This window comes from Nematolebias whitei, chromosome 10 (genome assembly GCF_014905685.2).
Source record: "Nematolebias whitei isolate Nwh7 chromosome 10, NemWhi1, whole genome shotgun sequence".
Classification (NCBI taxonomy): domain Eukaryota; kingdom Metazoa; phylum Chordata; class Actinopteri; order Cyprinodontiformes; family Rivulidae; genus Nematolebias; species Nematolebias whitei.
Genome location: NC_056507.1, coordinates 11,319,291 through 11,341,950, shown reverse-complemented (window position 1 = coordinate 11,341,950; position 22,660 = coordinate 11,319,291). Strand labels below are relative to the sequence as shown.

The 22,660-nt window shown below is 37.9% G+C and overlaps 1 protein-coding gene across 1 annotated transcript in view; it reads left to right on the top strand.

Annotated features, from left to right (window-relative positions):
• The window catches only part of hydin (HYDIN axonemal central pair apparatus protein), a 91,678-nt gene that overhangs the window by 7,022 nt on the left and 61,996 nt on the right, over positions 1–22,660 (top strand). The window contains exons 3-14 of the mRNA XM_037683147.1: positions 4,262–4,301; positions 5,220–5,424; positions 5,672–5,855; positions 6,958–7,057; positions 9,440–9,558; positions 9,922–10,145; positions 10,331–10,398; positions 10,545–10,777; positions 14,577–14,674; positions 15,748–15,883; positions 16,553–16,714; positions 16,803–16,955. Coding sequence (XP_037539075.1) covers positions 4,262–4,301; positions 5,220–5,424; positions 5,672–5,855; positions 6,958–7,057; positions 9,440–9,558; positions 9,922–10,145; positions 10,331–10,398; positions 10,545–10,777; positions 14,577–14,674; positions 15,748–15,883; positions 16,553–16,714; positions 16,803–16,955 — 1,722 coding nt within the window. The remainder of the gene's footprint in view (positions 1–4,261; positions 4,302–5,219; positions 5,425–5,671; positions 5,856–6,957; positions 7,058–9,439; positions 9,559–9,921; positions 10,146–10,330; positions 10,399–10,544; positions 10,778–14,576; positions 14,675–15,747; positions 15,884–16,552; positions 16,715–16,802; positions 16,956–22,660) is intronic.

Sequence of the window (22,660 nt, the reverse complement as noted above, 5' to 3'; positions counted from 1 at the left end):
CTGTATATACAGTTGTCCCTCGCTACTTCACGGTTCATTTATCACGGATTCACTCTATTGCGGTTTTTCAAAATAAGATTGGACACTACACACAATTAATTGGCTGATTGATGGATGAGTTGCACTATTGGTATGAAATTTTTATTTAAAATAAATTATTTTAAACTATTTAGCACCTGCTGCACCTTTGTGCAGCCCAGAGCTGTAAAAAAAAAAAAGATTCCTCCAGCGCCCCTGTGCAGCCCGTACACTGCAGGATAAACTTCCTCCTGCAGCTGAACAGCTGACCTGCATGCAGAGCGGAGAAGTGGGCATGGCCGAGAGGCGCTTGCAGGTGGCTGAGAGCAGCGGAGGCACAGAGAGGGAAATCATGACATTCTGTGCTCTTTTAGAGCATTTAGAGTTTAGAAATATTGTTTAGAATATTGCAAGAACACATATATATATATATATATATATATATATATATATATATAAACTACTACTTACTACTTGTATTTCTATTCCTTCTTTGCTGTTTTTCACTTATTACGGGACTTAAAGGTACGGATCCCCTGCGATAAACGAGGGACTGTACATTACATAGTATAATGGTCATTCATTATAAACCATGAAATCAATCATAAAAGTGGTCCTGAAGTATATCAAATGGTGTCGTTTGGAAGAGTTTTTCCACAGCCATTTTCTAGATACATTGATGTGCAATTTTGAAATGCAGGTATACACTCAATGTAAACAAAGCACTTCCATGTGCTGACTTTACTCAGTTTAAATATGTACCAATACATCAAAACTGTCAAACTCCTAACAGCTCCTCCATGTACGTCTCTGTCTACAGTTTTTCAGTCACTTCAGAGGTTTCTGTAGGTAAACAGAACCGCTGACATTCAGTTACAAAATTTGCTCACAAATTTTGAATTTAGGGACAAATAAACCACTGATATGAGAAAAATAATGTGTGGATTATATTAATTCATGATTACTCTTCATGAGTTTGCGAGTACTCTTTAACCTTACAGTGTAGGAGAGTTGTGATTGCTGACCTGTAATGGTACAGCTGAGGATGTAAAGTGTTCTGTGAAGGGTAAAGTATTGGCTTTATTATCATTTATTTATTGTGACACTGGTCTATGAAGCAGAACTAAATCTAGCATAGATTCATGTACAGCGCTTTAATATTGATTCTTCTCACAAAATGCAAACTTCCTCATGTGTGGTGGATGTTTGTTTTGTTGTCATCTTCGTTTCATGTAAAACTATTTATTTTTGCTAAGACTTAATGTATGGTCACCAGGGCTGCTGAAGGCGTGATAACAGAGGTGCTCTTGAGAAGCATTAATAATAAGATCAGCACAAACTCAGAACACCACTGACAACGTACCAAGAGAAAATCATTTTTAATTGATCACCTTTTCCCCTTAATTTAATATTCCAGGTCTGCATGCAACCTAAGGCTTTTCTCTGGTTAGAAAGCCTGGGACTTCAGCAGAAAGATGAAATCTGAGTCTTTATTCAGTGTTTTCATTTACAAATGACATAAAAGCCCAAACACACAGCCTACTTTTCTTTCGTCAGTTTGGAGCAAATGCAGATTTCAAACAGGATAACCTGCACAGCTCACTTGTTTACTATTGTTGTGAGACTGTTCTTAAACACACACCTCCTACATCAGCCCTCCTCCTCCTCTTCCTCTGTCCCTCCTGCTGATTTACAGCAGAAGATGGACAGCTCTTAGGGAACACTGACGCATATGCTTTGACAGGGTTAGCGCACTGACAGGACTTGAGCACAGCAGTCTTTGTAAAAAGTGGCACATACAAACAACAAACAAGTAAAAAAACAAAAAAAAAAAAACAAGCACAGGCTCCCATGTACTCTCACACAGACATCCTATCCTGCAGGATCTGCTGTTTGGGCTTTAATCAAAGGTAGCTGAGGGAGTTGAGAAGTTCTGTTGCTGTTTTTACAGAGAAATTATGAGGAAAGAAAGCGAACGGGAGGAGAATTGGGAGGTGGACGGCTGTGATGAAAGCTGAGCAATAAGCTGCAGCTCTTCATTCCTGACAGCTGCTGTCATAGCATCACAGCACTGCAAGATAATTGCTTTTCTCTCTGTATCCTGCAGTTCTCTCTCTCTCACTCTCATTTCCTTCCATCACTCACCCTTCTTCTCATCTGTTTCTTCATGCTTCTTCTCCATCCGATAATATCTCACAGTTTCATAGAAATCTAGTGAGAGTAAAAAATACACTGGCCTTCCTGTGGCGCTGTGCCAAGGTTTTAAATGTTCCTTCTCTGCCTTCAGGAATGTGATGAAAATCTCTGTGATAATTGGCTCGATGGCTCCAGCACTCCTTGAATTATGATTTGTGGTTACTGTAGGGTAGGCAACGATTTTGCATTAGTTTTACCAGCCTATATTTACAAAAGTATTTTTTTGTTCTGCCAAAACTGTGGTCAAGTCATTGTTGACAATGTTACAGCTAAATTAGGTCCAGTTTACACAAGGCCGTTTTGAGCATTTCTGCTGTGCTTCAGCCATTCGTGTACATGACACCCGTGCTCGTTTTCTCTGAAGCCAAAGCTTTTTGAATCCACTTCTCAAAGTGAAGGTTTTTGGAGATGCCCTGCAGAGATTTTGAAATCGTGCATGTGCACTACAGACGGCTGCAGTCTGTAGTTTTTGCTCCTCAAGTAGATGAACATCAGTAACAATGGTGGATAGCAGAGGGCTGCTTGTGCTTCTCCCCCTTTTCAACATGTAGGAGCAACCCAACGTCATCCTCAAGCCGAACCAGTGTTTGTGTGGTCACCATTTTGGAAAATGTGCTGAAAGCTAAAAACCACAGCATTAGCAAGTGACCTGTGTTGCCAGATATTCAATAGTTACAGTTTTTATAAGATAGTTTTAGGGTCAAGCCCTTCTTTTCTGTGTCCACCAGTCATGATGAACACCTCATCTTACAACCTTTACCCTCCAACAAACCCCCATTCAGCACTTACACTAGTTTGGGTCAAAATACAATGATTTTAAAGTGACATTACAATATTTAATTTCCTATCTGGCAACCTTGCCTGGTATGGAGACTACAGCAGATTCGACTAGCGCAGCATTCTGCATTTAAACAAGTTTTCTCATGTTTTTTTGTCCACAATCAATGTTGTTCAATATTTTCAGAGATTGTTCTCATGTAAACAGGTCCCTAGTCACATAAAAGAAGGTTTTCGTTTCACGGTTATTTCACTTTTCACTGTTCACCTTGAAAACCCAAATAGAGATGGGTTATAAGTTTTCCTACTCTTCAGGCTTCAGTGGCACATTTTCTAGAATCAAAACAAACCAACAACAAACAAACAGTTTCAAATTCCCAGAGACAATCACACTTTGTTCTTTAACATGAGTGAATACAAAATATGAGTCAAAGGTAATAAAACCTTCATGGTTGTTTTGGCTGTGAAAACACTCCAGTCCCACTGAGCTGCCTACACACAATAAAATATTTTATTGAACTTTTATCTCAATTGCCATTTTTACAGTAGTTTTACTTTCCAAAGTGGTTTTCATATTCTAAGAAAATGTTATATCAATGAAACTATAGAGAACAGAAATAATTGGAGAAGAGTGTTATTTAAAGGCCAGCTTTGAAGTCTATTCAGAAGTCAGAGTTTTGTTTTTTGTATCCAAAATGACAGAGAAATGGCAGGGCAGGCAATTAAAAAGCCATTGAAGGACATTCAGAAAGGTTTCTGCAGGCTTGGACTCCCTCACCTCTGATTTGAATGTAAGCAAACACTTATGATATTTACATGGCACTTTATTCGGTGGGTTTATACAAAACCTAGTTTTGCATCTTTAATCTGCTCCTGGTTCTGGATGCTCTTAGTTTCAGAGATAAAGAGACTATTAAGATGTTTCTGCTCTCAATCTATTAGATGTTCTGCTAATTACTGAGCAGAATGTTAATATTTATCAACAACAAAAAAAACTAAACAAAACTGAATACATTTTTGTGAAGTCTTGTGTCAACTTGATCAAAAATAAATACATTTAGGCCATCTTATCTTAAAAATAATTTGAAATAAAATAAATATCAGTAATATTGTTTTCTTATGTCGTTTTCAGTAGTTTCTTTTCTTTTAATCAAAATTTTTCATCGTAGGCCATTAGAACAGTTTTTGTGCAGGTTTATTCATGGTTGGGTCCGGCTCTAAATTACAGAAATTCTTAGGACTGAAGGAAGATGTGCCTCCGGCGTGACGTTTTGATCATTACAGAGAAATGTTGCTCACATGGGCACACAAACTGCTAAAAATAGATTATTTGAGCAACTTGTGTGTGAATCTGCTGCACTGTCAGGGGTGAAACATTAAAACTGTGCACAGAGTCATACTTTACCTTTAGTGCCTTTTGGAGTTCAGTTGACTACATCAACATAAAATTGATATTTGTGACATTGAAACTTAATTTTCTCAGATTCAAAGTGATTGAATCACTGTATGAAGTCAGTAGTATACAGCTATCTCCTCAATTGATGTGCTTGTATTTGTGTAGTAAACTCAGGATTAAATACTTCCAGTTTGTGGGCAGAATCAGCAGCAGTTAGGATTCTGCTATAAACCAAGTGTTTGACAGGTCCCTTGGAACATTAGCGTCTCCCAAAGGAGCAGCTCAGCTGTAAACACACAGTGTACACGTTGATGTCTTTGAATCTGCAGGATGGGCACATTTAGATAGGTTGTCATGTTGTACAAAAAAAGAAGTACTTCTTTCTTCCTGGAGCTATGTAGTGCCGCTGCCTTCACTTTCTCTAAACTATGTGTTTCTTTTCTAGCATTTGACTCAGCTACTCTACAATATCCTTGACATAAGCTGATAAGAGCTGGTATTGAACAATAAGCAGTTGATTCTTTCGTAACTGATCATACTTTCTTGTGAACACCACACTGTACTCTTTTCTTTTATGTAATTTGAACTCTTTGATATAGGAAACATAAAAGTTTTAAACACATTTGTAATCTTTAAAAGATATGTTGAAAATAGTTTATCTACTTAATCTACTTTAAAAAAAAAAAACCTCAAACAGTGAATGTGCAATACATAGCAGTTTCACTTTCAAATGCCTGATTTGAAGTATTATAATAATCTTGAAAACCTGTGGACTTGGTCTATAAATTAATATGAACCGTTTGCATTTGCTTGCTGTTTTTTGTTTTCTGCTCAGGTGAAGACGTGCATATCAACTTGTGTGGGACTTGCGAGGAGTTAAAGATACAGCTTCAAACTGAATTTTTAGTGCTGAAGGAGACTTACATCAACATGGCTGACACTCAGACAGTGTCCCTCACCAACGGGAGTGACATTCCTCTTCATTACTGTTGGACAGTGTGGCGTAACCAGCAAGAGGAAGACCTGGCCTTGTTCAGGTTTGAAACAAAGATGTTTGGATATAGAAACAGCTCATCTTCCTGTTTTAAGTGTTTTTTTTTTTTCCAAGTTTTTTTTAATTTGCCCATTTATTTAGTTTTTAAAACCAGTCATATTTTTTTTTCAGAAATAGCTCAGATTGTCCATCACTTACATTACTGTCAGCAACTTTTTGTTCTTTGCACTCTCTTCATTCACACTTCTTTTTACTTTTCACCTTCTCTCTATACATCGTCCTCTTTCAAGGGAGAGCCAAGTGCTCCTGCAGGGGGGGGAAGAGGAGGAGGAGGAAGAAAAGGGGACTTTTCAGTGTGATTCTGACCCCTCAGCTATCCATCACCTCCCGCTGCTGTCCGGATCCCTGCAGAAGCACAGAAGCCAGGACGGCCTCCAGGCCCTCTGTCTTGGTTGTATAACTGTGGAGCCAACGGTGTGTTTCTGTTTCACCATCTTTGCTCCTGATCAACTAATTGTTTCGACCTTGCTCAAAGTTTTCTTTTCAAAGTCAAAGTCAAAGTTTCTTTATTTGTCGTTTGCACCACATGCAGTGGAACGAAATTGTGTACACAGGGCCCCAGTTTCATCCAACAAAAGTATAAACTGTAAAGAAAACAGTAGTAAAATCTAAGAGATGAACTAAGAAATATGCTAAACTAAGAATACGCTAAGCACTAGTAGTACAAAAAACAATACGATGAACAACAGCAGCACGAACATGAGTCTGTATGAGCAGATGAGTACAAATGAACACAGCAGCATGAAATAGATCAGCAGCATGAGATCAGCAACATGGATAGTTACATGGATAGATTATTTTCTCTTGTAGATTTAACCATTTTTCAATATTTGTAAACAAAACTTTTCTTCGTTTTTTGAAGCATCCATTCTAAGCAGGCAGGTCTACAATAATTTGTCCAAGAGTTACAAGCACATTTGGTTTATTCGATATCGTGTTGTGTAGTTACGACTAGTCAGTGTCTTACCTGAAGTCATCAGGGCGATTTCAGTTTGGAATATCAAAGAGGGATTTTCAAACACTTCATTTACTGTAATGTCACATGTGAGCGCCACTAGTTTTGTTCCACTGAAGGGAAAAAGTGCAGTGATTATTTTGCCCATGTCTTTGTTTGTCTTACCAAAATATTTAATGAACCACTGGATAGATTTTAATGAACCTTTCAGAAAATAATCACTGGATGTATATCTATAACTGAACAATGTTTGGGGTCAATCTATTTCAAAATGACTGTCACAACTAATCAGTCTTAGCAAACACAAAAATATCTGACTCCATCAGCTTTTACAGACGTTGAGCTACATTTTGATGTAGTAATAACAGAGAGTTATCCTCAACACATGCTCCAAACACTAAAACCTTTCCAGAGATCTCCAAAAACTGCATATTTTAGATTTAACAACTCACTTTCAGCTTCTCCAGCAAATTTCTTCAAAACCCAGCCTTCATACTGCATTCTCACAGGAAATGCAGTTTGTCCTGTTTTAATAAAAATTATTGTCTTTACATGCTCCAGGAGGGGGAGATATTCCCAAACATGACAATGCAGTTTAAGGTTGTCTTCCAGCCTGAGGAGGCCAGACTTTACCAACACACCATCTACTGTGACATCACAGGTGAGTGCCACTTGTTACGTAACCTTTAACCGTTAAACTACTTATAACATTCAATTAAACAGTGTTGCTGCTTAGTCCGGCTCAAATTTTCTCAGTGCAAATCAGTTTGTTTTCTCTCTCCTGTCTTCTATGTAATAAACATGGTTGCAACAGAGAAACATGTCTTAATATATTCTTATATTTAAAGTTAATTAAGAACTAGAGTCAGTGTTTAGCTGGAGCCTGTAGTTCTTATTAGAATTTTTGTTTCATGAAGGAAAATTAAAGGAGTAGCTCCTGCAACATGGTGTTAGGGTCCCCTCAGATGTCTATGTTAGTTCAATTCTTTAGAACAACGTTTAGAAGCTTCTATAGTTTTTTGTTTGACTTTATTTTTTACTGTACTGTATTTTGTTTTCTACTTTATTTCCTTACAGCAAGGTTTGTAACAGCTTAGGTCCAAATTATCTTTTTAATATCAGAGATATGTACATATAACAGTTTGGGTTTATAGATTTTTGTGTTGAGCTTATTGTGTTTCTGGTTTTGTTTGAATACTCTTGGGTTAGTTTTATTACCCCTGTTTATTGTTTTTTTTTATTATATTTCATTTTCCCTTTCCATGGTTAGGTTCATTTAATTTGAACTTTGTGCTCTCCCCACACACACCTTGTCCTGGTTTTCTAAATTCGTTATCTGCATCACTTCAGTTGTTCATTCATTCAGTTTTCTGCCTCTTAACTGTAGTCTGGCTCAAGGAGGGAGATCCCTCTTACCAGGGATACTTTCCAGGTTTTCCTGGGGCATCCCATAGTGTTCTTAGGCCAGTGAGGATACATAACCCCTCCAGAAAGTTCTGGGTCTCCCCTGGAGTCTCCTCCTCCAGGAGGAATTCTAATCAGATGCCTAAACCGCCTGAGCAGATTCTTTTCGCTGTGGAGGAGCAGTGGTTCCAGGAAGTTAATTTCAGCCACTTGGATCTGGGCTTTTTCTTTTTTATTCCAAACCTCATGACCATAGGAGAGAGTTGAAATGTCGCTAGTACACCTAGAGCTTTGGCTTTTTGGGTCAACTTCTTTATCATGATGGACCAGACCTACATCCTCATTGGTGCATTTTGAACCTTACCTCGAAAGAACCATCTCCCGAGTCTGATAAAACTTCCATAAACTCCTCTGCGTGAGACAAAAATATATCTATAGGACAGATGGGACATTCCACTTCTTTTGGTTGTTCTAGTTTTTGGTTTCTTTTCTTTTTCTATTTGTTGAATGTTCTTGTTACAGACATTTTCTTTGGTGTTACGAGTACTTCTAAAGCTACACCTTCAGTTTAGTTTTATTAATATATCTGGGTGTCTTTTGGTCTACTTTCCTTCCTCTCACTAATAATTTGCAGGTTTTAAATAAGAATAACGTCAAAATTGTGTCAAAGTTTACATTTAAAATGGTCTGAAAGTGTGAATTGTTTCCTGAGGCAACACTGCCCTTGACCCAAGGACAACTCTATTCTCTTGTTTATTCTTTAACTTAACAGCTTTGGGCACATAGCTCACCCCTCCTGTACCGTAAATCTGTAGCTTTAGTTTTCTCATAAAAGATTCTCCTTCCCTGCTGGGAGTCTCAGAGGTTAGACAAATCTGTCTGGGTAACAAACCACACCTTTGAATGTAGACATCTCCACTCAACTATGTGTCCTTCTCCTTCAGAGTGTAATTTTTTCTTTCAATGTTGGTTTAACACAAACATAAATGTTAATTTTTGTAAACGTTCAACAGTTAGCTTAAGCTAAAGACGTTTTTGCTGATGTTTGTAAGTGTTAGTGTTTTCTAAATAAATATCTGGCAAATACGTCTGAGCAGCCACATGAGGGCAGTTTGTTTTAATCAATTACCACATCATAAAAGTCTTGAAAGATTGTTGGAAAATTTGCATGTGGCCTCCATCTGTGTCTTTTAGCCGGAGGTGAGATTTACATTTATTTCCATGATTTTTAAAGCAGGCGAGGATCTGACCAACTTCATTCTGTGAAGCCTTGATTACTTCCTGACGTTGCAAAGTTTGAGAAACTGAGCAAAACAAAAGTCCTGGCATTGTTGCAGGACCTCACATGGCATTTATTTTGTTAACAAATAGAAAGAACAACAGTAACTGCAGCAAGTGTGTAATTATTATCACATTTTGCATTTGAATACAGTATTTTTTATTACGGTGAACTCAAAAGCAAAGTATTGGAACTTCTTGTATAGAGTCTGTGTCATGTTAAATTTTAAACATTAAGAAGACTTTTAATGCTTTTTATTGTTACACCTTTTGTCCCATTATTTCTCCCTTGATCAGAACATATCTTTAAGCTTTGTTTTTTACCTTTGTGCTGTATATTTCCTTCTTCTCCTGTCCTTAGGTCGTGAATCACGATTACCTCTCACAATACAGGGTGAAGGTCTCGGACCTGATCTCCAGCTTAACTATTCCATAATTGATATGAATAATGTGTTCAAAGGTGACAAAGATCATTATGAGGTAAGAAACCTAAAGTCAAAGTATCATAAGAAAATCCCATGTTTAGATTTTCACAAGGGTCTGTATAATTTTGAATATTAGTATTAACTTGTAAAAACTTATTTGGAACAGTATATTATATAATATTTATATTAAATTGAACTCAGATACAAAACTCAAACCTAAACCAAATTAAAAGTTTAAACTAAATGAACTGTTAAATTTAAAATCTGACTTTTGAACCTAAAAACATTACATCACAAGTCATGCATGGAGCTTGTATCATTCTTTATTTATATCTTTGATACCTGTATAAACGTGTTGATAATTTATGAAGTTCATATATAATGAAGACGTTACTGAATGTTGTTTGCTTTCCTTCAGGTGCAGCTGTCAAACGAAGGGCTGATTGATGCTCCTTTCAGGTTTCTGAGCACCGACACCACATTTGGCCGATGTTTCTCCTTCAGTCCAGAGGAAGGTGTCGTTCCCCCCGGGGCCTGCCAGATTGTGGAAGTCACCTTCGAGAGTGACAACTTGGGAACTTTTTCTGAGAACTTGCTGCTCACTGTTACAGGACAGCCTCGACCTCCAGACTTGACCTTCAGGTAAAGCTGGGATTCAGTTTTTAAGTAAAACAGCACCAGCCTTAGAAAGCTGAGATGATTTCTCAAATCACTAAAACAAGTCAGTACTTTTTTTTACTGTTCTCCAGTGAGTATTTCAAAAATATTTATTTTCTGTTCCACAGGTTTATTAGATCTGCTTAATTGTGTATTTTTTTTTTTTTCAGGGGTCGTGTCATTGGTCCCACATTTCATTTTGATGTCTACGAGCTCAATTTTGGAGACGTAGCCTTTGGTGATTCATATTCAATCTAATTATATTTCATGTTGCCCTATTGGATAAAAATCTTAACAAACATTCCTGTTTCATCTGCTCTTTTTTTCTTTTCCATTGTCATTTCATTTACTTTGTATAATGTATTGTTTTGTCTTTTTGCATAGGTTTCCCAGCTACAGTGACTTGTACCCTCTTCAACACATCCTTTGTACCTATGACCTTTGCCCTGCATGTCCTAGGGGATGGATTAGAGTTTCCCAGTGTTAGTGGTTTCAAACAGGTGTCTGATTTATCTCTGAAGAACTGGCGAGGACATGCAACCCGAGTCCGTCCTGTGGAGTTCACCATCAGCCCTGCTGCTGGCTCTGTGCGCGCCATGTCTGAGGAAACCATTGAGGTACAATTTGTAGGCAAATTAATTACAAATACATGCAAAACAGAGATGTGCTAGTGCACTGATTTTACTATAACATCATAGTGTAAAATAATGGTGACAAGGCAGCCCATGTTTATTATGCTAGAACTTTTAGTGAACACAAAACAGAAGGAGTATATGATGTTTATTAACCTCAGAGACACTGTCATGGTTTGATGTGTTTAATTTCTAATCTTGTGGAAACCGAGTTGAAACAAGCCTTTACAGTGAAAATTTCCTTCACCCCTTTCACACATTTTGAATACACACATGAAAACATTTTTGTACAATTCCAACATATTTATATTCTTCAAGAACGCAAAGAGACAGTTTATTTAAAATGGTTTCTAGTCTGCCTGCATCTTTAGAGTTGCTTGCTTTATAAGACGTTAATGGTAAAAGACCAAAGCTGAAAAACAAAGGGTAGAATTTAAATGAGAACACCAAAGCTTCATTGATAACAAATATTAAAAGCCAATGGTGCAGATAAACATCCATCCATCCATTATCTTTTACCCTCTTCTTCCATTTTGGGTCACGGGGGGTCACCGGTGCCCATGTCCAGCAATCACTGTGTGAGGGACGGGGTACACCCTGGATGGGTCTCCAGTCCATCACAGGGACACATAGAGACAAACGAGACAAACAAACATTCACTCTCTCACTCACACCTAAGGACAATTTAGAGTTACCAATCAGTCTAACATGCATGTTTTTGGTCTGTGGGAGGAAACCAGATTACCCGGAGAAAACCCACGCAGATAAACAACTTACATAAAAAAAAAAATTAAAAAACAGGGAGCACATGAAAAATCATAAACCATCCATCCATCCATTTTCTTTACCCGCTTATTCCATTTTGGGTCACGGGGGTCGCTGGTGCCCATGTCCAGCAATCACTGTGCGAGGGGCGGGGTACACCCTGGACGGGTCGCAAGTCCATCACAGGGCCACATAGAGACAAACGAGATAAACAAACATTCACTCTCTCACTCACACCTAGCTACAATTTAGAGTTACCAATCAGTCTAACATGCATGTTTTTGGTCTGTGGGAGGAAACCAGATTACCCGGAGAAAACCCATGCAGATAAACAACTTACATAAAAAAAAAAATAAAAAAAACAGGGAGCACATGAAAAATCATAAACCATAGCAAGAAAATCCAGGAACATAAGGGAACAAACAGCATGATGACTAAGAACTGGGGTAATTAGCAGATGCAGAACAGGTGAGAAATGAGCAGAGGCCAGGGATTACAGAGGGAAACAATGATCAGTCACAACTACATAAACTGAAACGGACAGAACTCAAAAGAATACCTAAACCAACAAGGAAATATATGAAAAATAAACAAAAAATAAATTCAGAATTATGTTTTATTTTTATTTTTTTTGCGTGTGTAAAAGTATTACAAGTTATCAGTTAGTAAGAAGCAAAAGATAAAAGTATTACTTGGTTCAAAGATTTTTTTTTCCCACATCCACTAAATAAAATTTATCTAGAGCCACAAACCTAATTTAAACTTTATAAAAATGTACCACCAATATTTAAGATTTATTTACAGTAAATGTTATATACAAAAATCAAGTTTGTTGTATTGTAAAAAAATTTATTAAAAAACTTCAAAAACTGTTGATGTTTTACTGATATTGTACATATTAGGACAAAGCAAAGGACCATTTCTTACAAACAAGAACCTTTTATATTGTTTAAACACTGAACTATGTAGGTTCTTTTTATATTATGGTAAAATTAATAATAATTCAATGTCATTTTATTTCAATAGCACATAAAAACAACAGAAGCTGGCTAAAGTGCTTTACCGTTATGACAGATTAAAATGAGTAAAAAAAAACATCTTGTGCCACTCAAAAAACATTAAAAAGTAAAGTATCTTTTACTTTATATTGAATTAAGATACTTTATTAAAAATAAAATATCTTAATTCTGTATAAGAAAGCAGATGGTTTGCCTGTTGCTTATGAAATTCAAAAGAAGTAACATATTGTAACATTAGTCAAATTTTGGTCAAGTATTAAAAAGAATCTAATATGATTTGGTCTAAAGGCAAAAGTCTTCATGTACTTAACCGTTTTTAAGTTTTTTTTTAATAATGGCAGGTCTTCTTATTCTCACTGTAAAAAAATAATTTGCCATACTCTTCTAAAATACTCAGTTACTCTTTTACACCTCAGCATTTTGCTTCAAGAATGTAGAACAAAAGGTTTTTGAGGTCTTATGTTGTTTGATTAATAAAGTATCAAACAAATGACCAACACAAACAGAACAATACTTAAAGGAATTTCATGAAAATTTGAAAACATATTTAGCCAAATTTTCTGATCAGAAGCAGTCCAGAGTGCAGTTAATGTGGTTTCCATGACTTACAAACCTGAAGTCAACATGGGCAGCCAAACCTACATACTCCAAGTGTTATTCATGTCACAGTGTCACAGAATTTACATTTATGTATTCCATATAATCAGAGAAACAGCTGAAGGTAGCCTTTCCTAATGTACTCACATACAGTACAAAGATAATTAACTTCCATGTTATTTTGCAGAGGTGAATAAACATCAACATGTGGCTCCAGAGCTGCAGGCTGCAGATTCCTGACTTGGTTAGACTAAAAATGAAGCTAAAGAAAGAAAAATTATGCTTCGATTCATCAAAAATTCAGTTTTATTTGATTGATAATGCTGCTCCATTATTGCTTTTTGCTTAATTAATAAACTTCTCATTAATTTAAGTGATGTTCTCATTAAATAAAAGTTGACAACTTATCAAATTTGTTTCCATTTCTCACAAATGGCCAGAATCACCGTTGAAAGTATATTTAAACACTAAACCTTCTTTTGGATAATCATAAACAGATTAAAAAAGGCTTATCATTTCATAAACTCAGTGATTAATTTTATGTAAATGAACTTTTGTTTAACAGAAATTTATATGATGAGTAGTCCATCCATCCATCCATCCATCCATTATCTTTACCCGCTTATTCCATTTTGGGTCACGGGGGTCGCTGGTGCCCATGTCCAGCTATCACTGTGCGAAAGGCAGGGACAGGTCTCCAGTCCATCGCAGGGACACATAGAGACAATCAAGACAACCAACCATTCACTCTCTCACTCACACCTAGGAACAATTTAGAGTTATCAATCCGCCTAACATGCATATTTTTGGTCTGAGGGAGGAAACCGAAGTACCCGGAGAAAACCCACACATGCACAAAGAGAACATGCAAACTCCACCCAGGAAGGTCCCGGGCCGGTACTTGAACTGGTGACCTTCTCGCTGAGAGGCAACAGCTCTACAAATGGAGCCACCGTGCTGCCTGAAAAATTAACATAGCATACTTTATTCATTAAATTGTATTTAACTAGGTAAATCCCACTGAGATCGCAGATCTTATTTTTAAAGGAGGCCTGGGCCTGAAGGCAGCCTAACATGTAGGACTTTGAACTGTGGGAGGAAACTAGAGTACCCTGAGAAAACCCACGCAAACACAAGGAGAGCAAACTCCACACAGAAAGATTCCACGTCCAACTTGGGCCTTGAATTCAGAACCTTCTTGCTGTGAGGCAACAGACCTAACCAGTAATCCACCGTGTTGCCCACAAACTCATCTTTAGTTAAACCCATCACTTTATCCTTATCAAACAAAAAAGTTAACAAAAATGAAATAAACAATGCATGCAAGCCAATATGATTACATCACAGATTTTTATTATTATTATTATTATTATATATTTTTTTTGTGACTAATGTGTGAACAGGTGACGCTGTGCTCCAACACTGTGAAGACTTACAGACTGGGCCTGGTGGTGAATGTTGAAGGTGTTGATAAGGAAACGTTTCTTCCTATCCATGCCAGGTTAGACTCATACATCAGTGGGCCACACTCATAAGGATCGAACATGCTCAAATATTCATTCAGCTAGGTTTTAATATTTAAAAGTTGCAGCAAACTGAACTCTGCACAATGAATAGATAAACTGATTTTGTTCTTGACTCTTTAATTATTAAATGCAGGACATATTTCAACAAAACTATAAGTGTCATTATTGAATTAACCTTATTTAAATAATTTTAAATAATTAGCCAAAACAGCAAAAGTGTGGAAAATTGAGAAGTAAACTGGTCAGCTGTTGCAGATTAGATTAAAATTCAAAAACCTGATCCGACACAATTCATTCATTCAACGTGTATTTAAACAGGTTAATCTCATTGAGCCTCGGGCCTCGTTTACAAGAAAGACCTGATAAAAAAAATACCTCTTTAAAACTAAAATGGACCAACTAAAGGAGGAAAAATTTGCCCTTGCTTCAGTTATTTTTTCCTCAAAGCCAGATTGAATGGCACTCAGTCAGTTTCACCCTGGGGTTGATAAAGTATTCTAATTCTGATTCTGTTATAACTTTCTAAAACACAAGTAATTTTACAGTAATGTTTAATTGGAATGCAGCAGTGTGTTCGAAGATTGTAGAATCATTTGATCTTTATTTGAATCACTACTTTTGGAGCATCCAAGTCAGACTGTGAGGATTGAACACCACAAGCTATATAAAAAATGTGATATGATTGACAGGAGCCTTTTCCTGACAATATAGTAGGCCTATTTTATTTAAATGAATTCATAAAACACCTCACCAAAGAGTGGATATTGTACATCCTGTACACCTTTAACACAAATTTGAGTTTATTGTTTTATTGAAGATGAGTTTAAGAAAGAAAGCATTAAATGTTTCTAATTTCATTTTTAGCATGCAATGGTCACACAGTCACGTAGAACATGTCAGGAGGAATCGGTGCTGTAACTGGTTTTATTGTCAAGTTTAGATTTATAGCAGTGTAATCCAAATGCAGTATGAATGATAGTGAAACCTCTCATCTTTCTCATCTTGTCTGTTTCTCTTCTTTGGCCCCTTTCCGTTTCTCTGGTAATAGGTGTGTTGTACCTGACATTACAGTTGAAACTCCAGTTTTGGACTTCCAAATATGTTACCTCAACCACCCCAATGAGCAGAAAGTGAGGTTGACCAACTCTAGTGATCTGCCTGCCTGCTATGGCCTGCTTGATCAGGTTAAGTTGAATACTTTATTTATGTGACAGGAGAGAAAAGCTGGGTTTAAACTTGGGCTGCATATGTCTCCAGTCTTACAGATACAAATGCATGCTCATGAAGCATTTTCTGTTGTCAAATTGAGGACTTTTCACTTATCGTAATGGCTTAAAGGCTGAGTATTGCTGCTAAAAGTACAGTTAAAACATAAATGTGTTAATGGCAAAACAGATATGGCAGTAAAGTTTGTTTGTTTCATGACTTTGCAGAGTAGCTTCATACATTTAAACTTTTTCACATTTTGTCACATTACCACAAACTTGGATTTATTTTACTGGGATTTTATGTGACGGTCCACCACAAAATAGTGCATAATTGTGAAGTGAAATGAAAAATACATGGTTTTAAACATTTTACAACTAAAAATCTGAAAGGTGTGACATGCATTTGTCTCCAGACTCCTTTATTGTTCTCTTAAAGCCTTAACTAAAATTCAGAGCACCCAAATCAGAGCTCACCTACTTAAAGTTTGCCTGTGTGTAATATAAATCTCAATATAAATACAGCTGATCTGTTTGTTCCCTATGGATCTTAGTGATCAACATCATCATAAAGACCAAGGAACATTCTGTGACGTATCCATATATTTACATTTTAAACATTATTTTTGTCTGTGTCACTGTTTTCAGGAAAACGAGAACAATCCACCAATAGTTTTTGGTAGCTCTATTCCCAGAGGAGTTATTTTTCCTGGCAGATCAGTAGAACTTCCTGTATCCCTGGTGGCAAAGGCTGTAGGGAAACTGCATTACTCTCTATTTATTGCTGTGTTTGGCAGCCTCCAGCCTCTGGTCAGTAAATCTGAATGGGAATGATTATACAGGCATTGTGTTTGTAAACTTTGTTCTCTGACTTTTCTCTTTTCTGTTCTTTTTTTAGGAGGTCGTTCTGTCGTGTATTGGGCAGGGACCAACTGTTCATGTTTCAAGGACAAAGCTACAATTTGGCAGAATTTCGGTTCTGACAGACATTGCTAGAACCCTGCAACTGTTCAACCAATCTCCCATTCCAGCCCGCTTCAGTATTCGCATGGTACAAACACTAGCATTGACACAGATTCACCTCTCACATAATATACTGCAAGAGTAGCATTAAATAATCTCTTCTCACTTTAAAATCCAACAAAACTATAAAAAAAAGAACATGGAGTGGCCTAGTGCAGCGTTTGAAAGCAGACAGTAGAGAGGAAACATCACCTCCATCCTTTATTTTAACCACAAACTTTTCTCAGCAACTCCAAATTTGCTTGTTGGCTTTTCTAAAGTATGTGAATGTTTCTATTCAGTGGCCTGAGATGACTTGATCACTGATTAGTCTCTTTAGAATGATTTGTTCAATTAGCTTTGTAGAGCTCTAGTAGAGTGCTGTATGAATGGGTAAATGAGGGTACAGATTGTGTTGTAAAGTGCTTTGAGTATCTTGATCAGATAGAAAGGCGCTATATAAGTACAGTCCATTTACCATTTACCATTTACTTCTGTTGCGACTTGGAGCTATATAAATAAACTAAACTGAATTGACAAAATCCATGCTCAATAATCCAGGTATACAATCCAACATTTTTCAGTCAGGTCATCTGGACAGTTTCTTTTTTTTTTTTTTTTTTCAAAAAAAAAAAACTGTCCAGATGACCTGAATGTTGAACCGAATTGAATTGAATACTAATGTCTTATTAAGCCTTTGTGCCAATGTCCTGCTTCTCTTTTAATTAATTTCAGTCTAATTGAATATGTGATTAATGAGTTAATGAGTTCAAATCTTTAAGCGCTTCATGTAATTAGTTCTCCTGTCAATTTTTTGTCTTACCCAGGAGGGTGATTCTCTTTAGCCATTTTTGTCTGATCACTAGAAACCAGTGACATGGATAAATTTTGTCATTTCAGAATGACAGAAACAAAATAGATTAGTCGAGCCGTAAAAAGTGATTTTATTGACAAATGTGTCTGCGTTAATATTTTATAGAGAGTATGAGATTGTTCTGTTTTGTTGTTGCAAATCTCTTTCAGATGATTTGACTGTGGTCAGCTTGGATGCCTCTGTTCACACTTTGGGTTACACGTTGTACCTCAAAATGTTTTGTGATTATGTGTCAAATACCTACTCCTTGTTCACTAACACAAAACTACTTCATATGCAGATACACACAATTACATCACACAATGAGACATCAAATGTGACCAAGCAGGTCTGTTAATGTTTCTGTAAAAATGACAACACTGTCAGATATCGGAACTACATGCATAATATTATTTTAACATTACCATGGCTCAGAATCATTTTAGTTGCATTGTTGTAGTGTTCTCTTTTGTTGAGCTTAATTACCTTTCAGACACAAGATTTGTTGAATTTGTTGAAGAAACTCAAGGGTCCAACTTCTTCTTTGGACTTTTCTCTCTTCAGGGGTCGCCTCAGCGAGTCATCCTCCTCCATCTCTGTCCTCTGCGTCCTCTGTCCTCACTCCAGCTATCTCCATGTCCTCTCTAACTGTATTCATATATGTCCTCTATCTTTTTCCTGGTAGCTTTCTTTTTCCTGATAGCTGCATTTCTAACATCCTTCTACCAATATCCCCAGTGTCCCTCCTCTGGACATGTCCAAACCATCTCAGTCTGGCCTCTCTAACTGTATCTCCCAGTTGTTAACCTGTGCTGTACCTCTGATGATCTCATTCCTAATCTTATCCATCCTTGTCACTCCTAAGGAGAACCTGAACATCTTCATTTCTGCTACTTCCAGTTCTTTCTCCTGTCTTTTTGTCAATGTCTCTGTCTCCAGACCATACAACCATACAACTGGTCTCACAACTGTCTTGTAAACTTTTCCTTTAACCTTGGCTGACACCCTTTTGTCACAAATCACGCCTGAAACTTTTCTCCATCCACTCCATCCTGCCTGGACTCTCTTTTTCACCTCTTTACCACACTCCCCATTTTGTCTGGACAGTGGACCCCAAATACTTGAAGTCCTGCACCTTTGTGACCTCTGCTCCTTGTAGCCTCACTGTTCCACCAGCCTCCCTCTCATTCACACATGTACTCTGTCTTACTACGACTGACTTTCATTACTCTTCTTTCAAATGCATACCTCCACCTCTCCAAGTTTTCTTCAAACTGTTCCCTGTTCTCACCACAGAACACAATGTCATCTGCAAACATCATAGTGATGTAGAAACTCATTAACTCATTAATCACAATCCACGGGGATTCCTGCTTGACCTCATTTGTTAGTCGGTCCATCACTAGAGCAAACAAGAAGGGGCTCAGAGCAGATCCTTGATACACTCCCACCTCCACCTTGAAACTATCTGTCACTTCTACAGCACATCTCACCACTGTCCTGTTGTCCTCATACATGTCCTGTACCAGTCTAACATATTTCTCTGCCACTCCAGATTTCCTCAAGCAATACCACACCTCCTCTCTCCACCCTGTCATATGCCTTTTCTACATCTACACCAACACAATGAAGTGACCCTCTGTGCTTCTCCATTAGCATCCTAAAAGCAAAGATGACCTCTGTGGTGCTCTTTCTTGGCATGAAATGTTGCTTCTTACAATTTGCCACCTCTCGTCTAAGTTTAGCTTTTACAAATCTCTCAGCTTTTCAGTGTGTGGCTCTTCAACTTAATTCCTCTGTAGTTGCTACAACTCTGTACATCACTCTTGTTCTTAAAAACGGGCACCAACACATTTCTTTTCCATTCTTCAGGCATTTTCTCATCCTCAAATATGCCATTGAATATCTGAGTCAAAACCCTCACTGCCATCTCTCCAAGATATTTCCAAACCTCCACTGGTATATCATCAGGTCCTACTGCTTTCCCTTTCTTCATTCTTTTTGGTACTTTTCTAAATTTGGAAAACAAATAGGTAACTGTAAATTTTCTCTAGGTGTGAGCGAGAGTGTGAATGGTTGCTTGTCTCGTTTGTCTCGATATGGCCCTGTGATGTCCAGGGTGTACCCTGCCTCTAGTACAGTGACTGCTTGATATGGGCAACAGTGACCCCGTGACCCGAGAAGGAAAAAACAGGTAAAGATTATGGATGGATGGATGGTTACAGTCAAACAGACCTTTCACAATTCTGTTTTTGTGTTTTCATTGCAACTGTTCCAAGCAACTGTTTTCATTGGGTCTACAAATTTTATAAAATTCTTAAAGACATTTTAACTTATTTGAATCCATTTTCAACATTAGAGGATGATAAATTTTGGGATTCTAAAACAAACTATATCATCATTTGACACAAAGTACAGAAAATCCTAAATTTTGCTGCAACCTGAGAACTGCAGTTTTCTCCTGTTTAGTGGTTTGTTTGCTTCCAGAAAGCTCCACTTTCACTGCATCACCTTATCAGCACTGCCTGATATCTACTTGGAGTAAACTTATGACTGAACACATTGCTCAATAGTTTTGAAGTTGGTGCAGACACAGCTGTGCATCCACACCAATGAAAGCTCGAACAGGCAAACCCTGGTGTTGCTGCAGTTATGTGACTCTGTCCTCTCCTCTAAGGCATTGTTTGAGGTGAAGAAATTTCACATCTTCACTCACACGCATCAGTTAATGTTGATTCTTCTCTAATTACATTGTATCTGGTTCAAGAGGCTGACAAACAGTCACACAAACAGAACTATTGACAGAAGATTGCACAGATATTTCCTAACTTATCAAACTGGGTTGTTGTTCAAGTGCCCATTTATAAGAGTGTCTCTTTTTAAGAGACATGATAATTACTGCATGCTGCATAAGGCAAAAGTGCAATGTTTTTGCCTGTACCTGTAGTGTTAGTAAAATATCTTATGAACCTGTGGGCAAATTTTAATTAAACTTTCAGAATGCAAACACTGGATGACCATTTAACATTTGTAGTCGGCCCCATTCAATATGGCCGCTACAGCTAAGCAATTTTAGCAAACACAGTACATGCTGCAACTTAGCCAGTTTTACAGATTTTAAGTTAAAATTGAGTGTGGTGATAGCCGAAGCTGAGCTTTAAGCTCTTACTGATCATATGAGATCTGTTTAAAAAAAATTCTCATTAACTATTGGAGTCTGTCTGTTAGCAAAATATTGCATGAAGTGCTGAACAACCCCAACAAAAATGGAGAGTCACCATCATCCCCATGCGTTTTCCTATGTCCTGGACTGCGCAACACTGTACACGCAGGTATATGTCACTGATCAAGGTGATTTCCTTCTACACATCAGGGTCAGGCTTTATGGCCATGTCCTCACACAGCTCAGCTTGTTATGCAGAGACAGAGGAAGCATTGAGTGAGCAACAGTAACTGCTGCGGCTCTGTAGGCCTTTTCAGTTAAAGTGGACTGGAAGTGGTCGGCCTTTGATGTCATCATGGGGTTCTGGAAGATGTCGGCAGCCATGGATGCAGGTTGGCTGCAACCAGCGACTCTATTGGGAGCATCTGGTGAATGCCAAGCTTCTCCAAACCCTCAAGGTCCAGAGAAGAAGCTCCATGTATCGAGTCTTCCCATTGAAGGGGCGGTCTTTCGAGGAGACCGCAATATTGTCTAGCATCTCTGGGCAAACAAGGAGCTTTTGTTTATCCATCCTAGTGGCCTGGGGCAATTTATTCCCTTCATACGTGATCTGATGTCTCTGATACTACCTCAGGCCAGGGGATGTTGAGCTGGAGGCAGCCTGTTTCCACATGGTCTGCATGTCCATGCACACAGTAGGAGTGCCACCTCATCTCAGGTGACCACCAAAGTGCCAGGCTTTGCAGCCAGTACACTTAGGATGAAGATTTCATCATCACTGATGTTGTCCTTGGACACAAGGAGCTCCGAGGTGACCTTTTTGTTCTCCTCATAGTGCAGCTCCAGGACGTTCTCAGCAGGTGTGGGTGCTGTGGTTAAGTCCAGTTGGGAGCCCCAGCTGGCTGTTGCACCTGGTTCAGCGTCCTCACTTTTATCTCACTCGTCGTTGTTGCCAGGCGGCAGCCTGCTCGTTGACAAGCACAGGTTGCTGCTGGAGAGGCTAGCTTGATGTTTTAGACATCTTCAGATGCTCTTGGTGGTGAAACAGGAACAGTCCAATCATGATTCAAGAACTTCAATTACCAGGTGGGAATGTTCCACCTCGATGCACGTCAAGCACACCTAATGTGGATCTTTGATCAAGATTTTGTTCCTGCAGCTGCAGAGGTGAGGCTTTGAATTGCTACCTCTTCTGGTGTGAAGGGGAGTGAAATCCATTTTGGTCACTGGTTTACTGGTCAAAAATGGCCCGAGCCAATAGGTGTGTAAGACAGAAAAAAAGCTGTATTATCTGTTGTGCAAATACAGAAAATTACTCACAAAGGCATTAGATGCTCCAGACTATGGTGAAGACTGAAGCCACAGCACCTGTTGAGAGAGAATTATCTAAAAAAAAAATTGCTCTGGTCTATGGACAAGGACATGGTAAGCTAGCATGCTAAAGTGAAATGCCTCAAAGTGACAAGATATTTTTGAATGATTTTGCGTTGTAGCGCAAGCTACGTAAAGGGTAGGTCACCCAGGCATCACGGTCACCAGCCAATCAGTATTGGCGTAATGTAAGTACTTCTGAGAAATATGCAGGGGAGGCATATCCCATAGTGGGACATCGAAACAAATGGTATGAATGAAAACTGTGTTGTGAATAAAAATGTATCTTTGAGTTGTTGATGAAAGCTTTTCCCCACAAAGAATTCATATATATATATATATATATATATATATATATATATATATA